The 8,762-nt window shown below is 41.6% G+C and overlaps 1 protein-coding gene across 2 annotated transcripts in view; it reads left to right on the forward strand.

Annotated features, from left to right (window-relative positions):
- The window catches only part of PARP4 (poly(ADP-ribose) polymerase family member 4), a 94,829-nt gene extending 88,911 nt beyond the window's left edge, over positions 1 to 5,918 (forward strand). Inside the window, exons 33-34 of one of the 2 annotated variants that reach the window (XM_032271184.1) lie at positions 1,094 to 1,226; positions 5,526 to 5,913. In XM_032271184.1, the coding sequence (XP_032127075.1) occupies positions 1,094 to 1,226; positions 5,526 to 5,721 (329 nt within the window). In that variant the 3' untranslated portion in view covers positions 5,722 to 5,913. Of the gene's footprint in view, positions 1 to 1,093; positions 1,227 to 5,525 lie in introns of both variants that reach the window. The other variant, XM_032271185.1, reaches the window with a different exon arrangement.
- Positions 5,919 to 8,762: the final 2,844 nt, after the last annotated feature.

Genomic DNA, 8,762 nt, shown 5'->3' on the forward strand with positions numbered 1-8,762 from the left:
TGTTGCTTATTATTAATATTGCTTAAAAATTAGTCTAACATTTTGTAAATAATACCCAAAAAAAGCCACAAAAGAATCCAGCAAATTCAACTGCTTTTGTCTCCATTGATTTTTTTTAGGACAGTGGATTGGGTTTTTTCGTTTTGTTTTTAAAAATTTTTTCAATTCCTTTTTCTCCTATTAAGAACATTATATTATTTAATAAAAGCCCTCTTATGAGCAGTTTTAGGTACCTCAAGGATTTAAAATTAATGGTGTAAATGCAGATATGTGCATACCATGCCAGGTCCTTTTGTCTTTACTCAAAAAAAAAGTAATTGTATATTCTTAATTATAAGACAAAGATTTGGGGTTTTTTTTCTTCCCTAAAACCATTTTTGGTTGGGTGCTGTGGTTCATGCCTATAATGTCAACACTTTGGGAGGCCAAAGTAGGAGGATCATGTGAGCCCAGGACTTGGAGGTTATGGTGAGCTCTGATCACACCCACCACTGCACTCCAGTGTGACAGAGTGAGCCCCTATTTCTTAAAAAAAAAAAAAAAAAAAAAAAAAAAATGAAGCCTGAATTTTTTAAACAAAAATGAGTTAATTCTGAGTTCAACACATGTAAACATTCATTTTTCAATTTTGCGAATTTATTAAACAGATAAATACCTTGATTTGGATACCTGTAGGTACTAATCACTAGAAATAATTTGATACACTGATGTAATTGGTCATATCTGTTATTTATGTGTTGAATATGTAGGTGTACTCTTCTAAGCTAATTGTAACAGGAGCCTAAACACTAGATTTCTTTCATTGTACTTCCTGGCTCCCTGATTATTGAAGATGGCAAGCGAGGGGCACTCTGGATACAGTTCCGGTTCCTGACAGCCATCAGGATAATATGATGGGCACATGTTCCAACCATCCTCATTTTTTACTTAAATAGCAGGCTAATTAAGGACCTTGAAGAGTATTAGAAAGTTTCACGATCTGCTTATGTACTGTGATTTAACTGTATTATAATTCTTTAATGGGAATTTTATAAACAGGCACAGTTTGAGATGCAGAGTTTCCAACAGACCTAATGGAGTTTTTTCCCTTTAGGTGTAAAAGGAAGAGAACATCTCCTGGACCTAATTGCCACAATGCTGGTGCTACAGTTTATTTGCACCAGGTTGGAAAAAGAGGGAATAGTGTTCAAATCACTGATGAAACTGGATGATGCTTCAGTTTTCAGGTGGCTTTAACTATAGTATTATGCAACTTATTTATATTTTCAACAATTCGTGCAAACAGCTATAGGGAATTAGCTGACATGTGTAGACTACTTTATAAGTATGTAGGAAGAGAATTTGTTTGCAGGTGACAGCTTGCCCACAGTCTCCTGTGGTGGGCAGGGCTGGTGTGGTATTTGAACCTTGGGCTGGACAGGAAATGGGCTTAGAGATTTTCAGTGCAGCTCCTGCTGGAGCCTGGCACTTCTGGCTCCTGATGTGGGGCTCTTCACTGCAGTGTGCTGATCCCTGGGGCCTCCAGAAGACCCACAATATAACTGTTGGGTCCAGCCGTGTTCCCAACAATGACAGCACCTGGGACAAGAATACAAATGGAAACCCACATACTATATGTCTAAGTATCTAAAAGTTATAAATCAAACTAGCAACCTATTAGATTAAAAGTATTCTAATTTCCTACCTTGGCAAATACAACTTCCTAACCACCTGGAAGGCCAGGTTCAAATTCAGCCCTTGGCTGACCCCTAGCACCCTAAGAGGCCTTGCATGCACACATGAATACCACACCCACTCATCAAAATGCCATTCAGACCCCATGCCAGTGCCCCCTCACCCAGCCACCTTGCAGCACGAGTGAGATAGCAGCACAGTTCAAACTCGGGATGGCAGATCCAGGGAAGACCCTGGAAGTGGACTCAGGGCCATGTGGTCAGGGATACTGGAGGTACAGGGTCTGAAAAGGAGGATATGGGCTCTGGGGTGAGCACATTCTCTTGTCCCTGCAGACCCCTCACCTTATGGCGACAGGGGCATGATCAGAGTAGGATCCCTCTGACATATATACGTATATAAGTATATACATACACATATACATACACATGCAATTGGCTTATGTTCTTTTAAAGGCAAGATAAGGGGAAAACTAATCAAACTAATAAAAATATTATTATGAGGGGTGTTTGGTAGAGGGCACAAGGATGAAAGCTAGGGTTCTCATAGTGTACTTTGTTTTGCAGTTTTGACTTTGAAGCTATGTAAATATTTTACATAATAATGGATAAGATTTATTTATTTATTAAGACAGAGTCTGACTCTATCACCCAGCCTGGAGTACAGTGGTGCAATCTCAGCTCACTGCAACCTCCATCTCCTGGGCTCAAGCCATCCTCCCACCTCAGCCTCCTGAGTAGCTGGGACTACATGCATGCACCGCCATGCCCTGCTAATTTTTGTATTTTTTGTAAAGACAGGGCTTCACCATGTTGCCCAGGCTGGTCTCGAACTCCTGAGCTCAAGCAGTCCTCCCACCTCAGCCTCCCAGAGTGCTGGAATTACAGGCATGAGCCACCATGCCCAGCCTGGCAATTAATTTAAGGTAACTTTAAAGCATAGTACATAGGCCAGGTGTGGTGGCCCATGCCTGTAATCCCAGCACTTTGGGAGGCCAAGGCAGGTAGATCACAAGGTCTGGAGTTTGAGACCAGCCTGAGAAACATGGTGAAACCCTATCTCTACTAAAAATACAAAAATTAGCTATGTGTGGTAGAGCACACCTGTAATCCCAGCTACTCAGGAGGCTGAGGCAGGAGATTCGTTTGAACCCAGAAGGCAGAGATTGCAGTGAGCTGAGATTGCACCACTGCACTTCAGCCTGGACAACACAGTGAGAGTCCGTCTTGAAGAAAAAAACAACATAGTACATAATTTGACTGTACTTCCTTAGTGGGATAGTGCCTAAGGATTAAAAAATATTACAAAGATATCTCACTGGGAGTAGCCATGGTGTTAATAATACTTTTGATTTGTAAAATAGGAGGTAGATATTAATATTGTTAGAAAGTAATATGCGTAAAATCAAAGAAGTTAAATTAAACCCTTTGAATTCTAAATTTGAATTAGATCAGAGAATAGAGAAACATGTTACATGACACCATGGAAATGCAGTCAGCAACGTCTGGAATGTGGGGAAATAAATGGCAAGAGAAAAAAAGGGTTGAGGAGTGGAACCTATAAAATAAACTTTTAGAGACATACCAACCAACTTGTTTAGATCCTGATTTGACCAAAACCCACTGCATTTTAAATAATGAGACAGGGAAAATTAAACACTACCTAGGGATATTTTATTATATTAAAGAAATATTGATAACTATTTTTTAAGTGTCATGATTTAAAAAAAGTTCTCAAACACAAAACAGGTGTTCAGGAAGTTCTGGGCTAGGCCCATTGGCTCATGCCTGTAATCCAAGTACTTTGGGAGGCTGAGATGGGAAGATCACTTGAGCCCAGCAAGATCAAGTCCAGGAGTTTAAGACCAGCCTAGGTAACCAACAAGACCCTCATCTCTACAAAAACCTTTTTTTAATTACCCAGGCATTGCTGGGCACTGTGGCTCACACCTATAATCCAAGCACTTTGGGATACCAAGGCCGGAGGATTGCTTGCATCCAGGCGTTTAAGACCAGCCTGGACAACATATCAAGACCCTGTCTCTACAAAAAATTAAAATTAGCTGAGTGTGATAGTGTGTGACTACTCGGGAACTGAGGTGGAGGGATTACTTGAGCCCAGGAGGTCAAGGCTGCAACGAGTTGTGATTGTGCCACTGCACTCCCGTGAGACTCTGTAAAAAAGAAAATCATAATTTACTATATGTAATTTATACTTCAATTTTTTAAAAAGCAATACCTTCTCATTTTTTTGCCAAAACAACACCTTGAGAAAAATTAGAATTTATTCTTTTTTTTCTATTTTGAGGATTTTCTTTTTTTTTTTTTAATTTCTTTTTGTTTTGAAATAGGATCTCATTCTGTTGCCCAGGCTGGAGTGCAGTGGCGTGATCTCAGCTCAGTGCAACCTCCCCCTCCCAGGTTCAAGCAATTCTCGTGCCTTAGCCTCCCAAGTAGCTGGGATTACAGGTGTACACCACCATGCCCAGCTAATTTTTATATTTTTTGTAGAGATGAGGTTTTGCCATGTTGGCCAGGCTGGTCTCAAACTCCTGACCTCAAGTGATCTGCCCACATTGGCCTCTCAAAGTTCTGGGATTACAAGAGTGAACCATTGCACAGGCCTATTTTGGGTATTTTATTTTAAAATAAACCAATGCCACTTGCCAAGAGAATTAATTAAATGAATATCAAAGAAAAAAACACTTTGAACAGCTAGGAGATGGTACTGAAAAATTAGTATTTGACTTAATAGACATATCCAAAGAAGTTCTTATTCTCTTTAGATCGTTTCCAGTTATTCATATTATAGCTGTTAGAACAAGTATAAACTTTGAACCTGCTTTTGAACTGTAATATCACAAAGTATTAAAGTAAGATTTTCAAAACTGATCAAGTATACTACAGCATATTGCTCTTACTACATTACTGCTATTGTGTTAGCAAAATAGTTTGTTGGCACTTTAATACATAAGACAAAATGATTTTAGGCCGGGTGTGGGGGCTCACGCCTGTGATCACTTTGGGAGGCTGAGACAGGTGGATCATTAGGGCAGGAGATCAAGACCAGCCTGGCCAACATGGTGGGACCCCATCTCTACTAAAAATACAAAAATTAGCTGGGCGTGCTTGCATGCACCTGTAGTCCCAGCTACTCAGGAGACTGAGGCAGGAGAATCGCTTGAACCAGGGAATTGGAGGTTGCAGTGAGCTGAGATCGCACCACTGCACTTCAGCCTGGTGACAGAGCTAGACTCTGTCTCAAAAAAAAAAAAAAAAGATTTTAAATATTGAATATTCAACAGTCTCAAATATTCTACACCATTTAGTGGACACAGACTTGGCTTTATATGCTTATTCTACCAAGTTGTTCCTGGTTTACATGACACAACTGAATATACGCCAGTTTCATGGGTGACTCTCAGATATTCTGAAGGTGCCTAATCAAGTTGGTACAGCGGGAAGGAGAGAGAAACAGACGCCTCATTTGTAAAATAGTACTTGAGTTTGTGCATGAAGAATGGGTAGGATTTCGATTGAGAACCATGGAAAGGGGACAGCCATAAACAGCTGTAAAGAGGCTGGAACTTGAGCTGTCCTGCACACAGCAGAGATGCCCGGAGACACATGGAAGCCAGGAAATGATGGGCATAGGACACTTGACAACACAGTACATAAGTTCAAGGTCAGACGGGTAGAAGAACTTCCACAAGATATCAAGGAGAACTGCTTTATTAAATATCTTAATTTTTGGCAGAATCATTTTGTCTGATATAATGTGATGGGTTTAAATGTAGTATTTCACATGTAATTATATTCTGACATCTGAAACATTTATTTGTTTTAATCTAGGAATATTCCCTGGGCTTTTGAGGCAATAGAGAAGGCAAGTGAATGGGTAAGAAGAACTGAAGGACAGTACCCATCAATCTGCCCGCGGCTTGAAATGGGGAAAGACTGGGACTCTGCCACCAAGCAGCTGCTGGGACTCCAGCCCATAAACACTGCGTCCCCTCTTCATAGAGTCCTTCATTACAGTCAAGGCTAAATCAAATGAAACTGAATTTTAAACTTTTTACCTGCTTCTATGTAGAAAATAATCAAATGTTGATAGATACTTATAATGAAACTTCATTAAGGTTTTATTCAGTGTAGCAATTAATCTCTTTAAAAATAAAGTAAGTGGAAGCAGAATTACTTTAATCAACTAACAAGCAATAATAAAATGAAACTTACAATACTACAGTTTTCTGTGTTTCAGTGGTTTTTGTTTTATTTATTTATTTATTATTTCTGAGATGGAGTTTTGCTCTTGTTATCCAGACTGGAGTCTAATGGCGTGATGTCAGCTCACTGTAACCTCCGCCTCCCGGGTTCAAGCGATTCTTCTGCCTCAGCCTCCCGAGTAGCTGGGATTATAGGTGCCTGCCACCACACTCAGCTAATTTTTTGTGTTTTTAGTAGAGACAGGGTTTTACCACATTGCCCAGGCTGGTGTCTAACTCCTGACCTCAGGTAATCCACCCACCTCAGTCTCCCAAAGTGCTGGGATTACAGGCACCAGCCACTGTGCCCAGCCTCTTGTTTTAGAGACGGTCTCAGTCAGTCTCCCAGCCTGGAGTGCAGTGGTACAATTATAGCTCACTGCAGCCTCTAACTCCTGGGCTCAAGCGATGTTCCCGTCTCAGCCTCCAAAGTAATTGGGACTACAGGCATGTACCACCACACCCAGCTAATTTTTTGGGTGTATCTTTTGTAGAGATGGGGTATTGCTGTGCTGCCCAGGCTGATCTTGAACTCCTGGCCTCAAGCAATCCTCCCGCCACAGCCTCTGAATGTGTTGGGAGTACAGGCATGAGCCTCTGCACCCAGCCAGTGTTTCAGTGCTTTAAGGTGATAAGAGATGCTGCTGGATGGTCCTGGGATCCCGTGTCCATCTCACATTCAGGAGTCCAGTGGAAAGCTGGCTCAGCTGGACTGAGCAAGCTGAGAAAAAACATGGTCTTTGTCTCATCAGCATCCCTGACATATGTCTGGTTCCAGGGCCTGGCTACCTGGCCCTCAGTGTACAAAGCCTGCAGACCCCTTGATCCATTTCTTCTTACCTAGGGAAACTAGGTATCCCAAGCAATTATTTGATGAACCTTACTTTTGATGTTGCATATAAAATCTCATTGCCAAATCCAAGGTCATCTAGATTTTCTGCTGTGTTATCTTCTGGAAGCTTTCTTGTTTAGCACTTTTTTTCTTTTTTTCCCAGAGACAGAGTATCCCTCTATTGCCTAGGCTGGAGTGCAGTGGTACAATCATGGCTCACCACAGTCTCTAACTGCTGGGCTCAAGCGATCCTCAGGCCTCAGCCTCCCAAGTAGAAGGGACAAGAGGTATACACTACCACACCCAGCTAGTTTTGTACTTTTTACATTTCAGACTATGATCATTTTGATTTGTGTTTTGTAAAAGGTGTAAGGTCACTTTCCATCTTTCTCCACACAACCACTTGCAAGCCATTCCCCCTCTTCCTTGTGTAAAATGTGGTTTCTTTGACATTCCCTACCTGTTCTCATTGCTGCCATTCACCAGTCATCCAAGACCTCCCTCATTCCCATGGTCCCTGCCTTCATCTTCAGTGACTTCCAACATCCTGAGCTATGGCCCGGCCTAATGCCCTGGCCAGTCACTACTAACATTTTTAGAAGTCTTGTTTGTGGTGATCTATACTGAAATTAAAAGAAAAAGTGAAGAATTTTTGCCTGTATTTGGAAACTTTCTTTTCTTTTTTTATATATATAGCAAACTTTATTTTTTAAATTTATTTATTTAACTTTAGGTGCATACTATATCTGGCATTTCTCCCCATGTTAACCCTCCCCACCCTCCTCTCCCTCCCCACCCCTTGCAGTCTCTCCCCTACCCCCCGCCAACTGCCCTCGGTGTATGATGCTCCTCTCCCTGAGTCCACATGTTCTCATTGTTCAACACCCACCTATGAGTGAGAACACACGGTGTTTGGCTTTCTATTCTTGTGTCACTTTGCTGAGAACGATGGTTTCCAGATTCATCCAAGTCCCTACAAAGGACATGAACTCATCGTTTTTTATGGCTGCGTAGTATTCCATGGTGTATATATACCACATTTTCTTTGTCCAGTCTATCATTGATGGGCATTTGGGTTGGTTCCAGGTCTTTGCTATTGTATCCAGGGCTGCAATGAACATACGTGTGCATGTGTCTTTACAGTAGAACGATGTATAGTTCTTTGGGTATATGCCCAGTAATGGGATTGCTGGGTCAAATGGAATTTCTGTTTCTAGATCCTTGAGAACATATGAAAAAATGCTCATCATCACTGGTCATTAGAGAAATGCAAATCAAAACCACATTGAGATATCATCTCACGCCAGTTAGAATGGCGATCATTAAAAAATCTGGAGACAGCAGATGCTGGAGAGGATGTGGAGAATAGGAACACTCTTACACAGTTGGTGGGAGTGTAAATTAGTTCAATCACTGTGGAAGACAGTGTGAGGCTTTCTCAAAGAAACTTTCTTTTCAATAGGTAATAAACAGAAAGACAAAGCAAGAGAACTCTGCCTGGGTCTTCTGAAGAAATAAACCCACTGAAGGAGACAACCTTCCTATTTTAGATTAGTCATAGGAAGAAGAAATCCAGGAAAACCTCTTCTGCTATGCTAGGTAGGGAGGAGTGGGGTGAGAGTTAAGGTGTCTCATGACAGTTGCATCCAGGCATGACCAGGTAGACAGAGGGTAGCCCAATCAAAAGGGACACCAGTGGCTGGATGCAGTGGCTCATGCCTGTAATCACAGCACTTTGGGAGACAGAGGCAGGTGGATCACCTGAGCTTAGGAGTTCAAGACAAGTCTGGGCAAAATGGCGGAAACTCTGTCTCTACAAAAAAAAAAAGAAAAATACAAAAATTAGCCTGGTGTACTGGTGTGCACCTGTAATGCCAGCTACTTGGGAGTCTGAGGCATGAGAATCACTTGAACCCAAGAGGTGGATGTTGCAGTGAGCCCAGATTGCACCCCTGCATTCTAACCTGGATGACAGAGTAAGACTCTGTCTCA

Source organism: Sapajus apella, unplaced genomic scaffold, assembly GCF_009761245.1.
Source record: "Sapajus apella isolate SASKATOON/1434 unplaced genomic scaffold, GSC_monkey_1.0 scaffold225, whole genome shotgun sequence".
Lineage (NCBI taxonomy): Eukaryota > Metazoa > Chordata > Mammalia > Primates > Cebidae > Sapajus > Sapajus apella.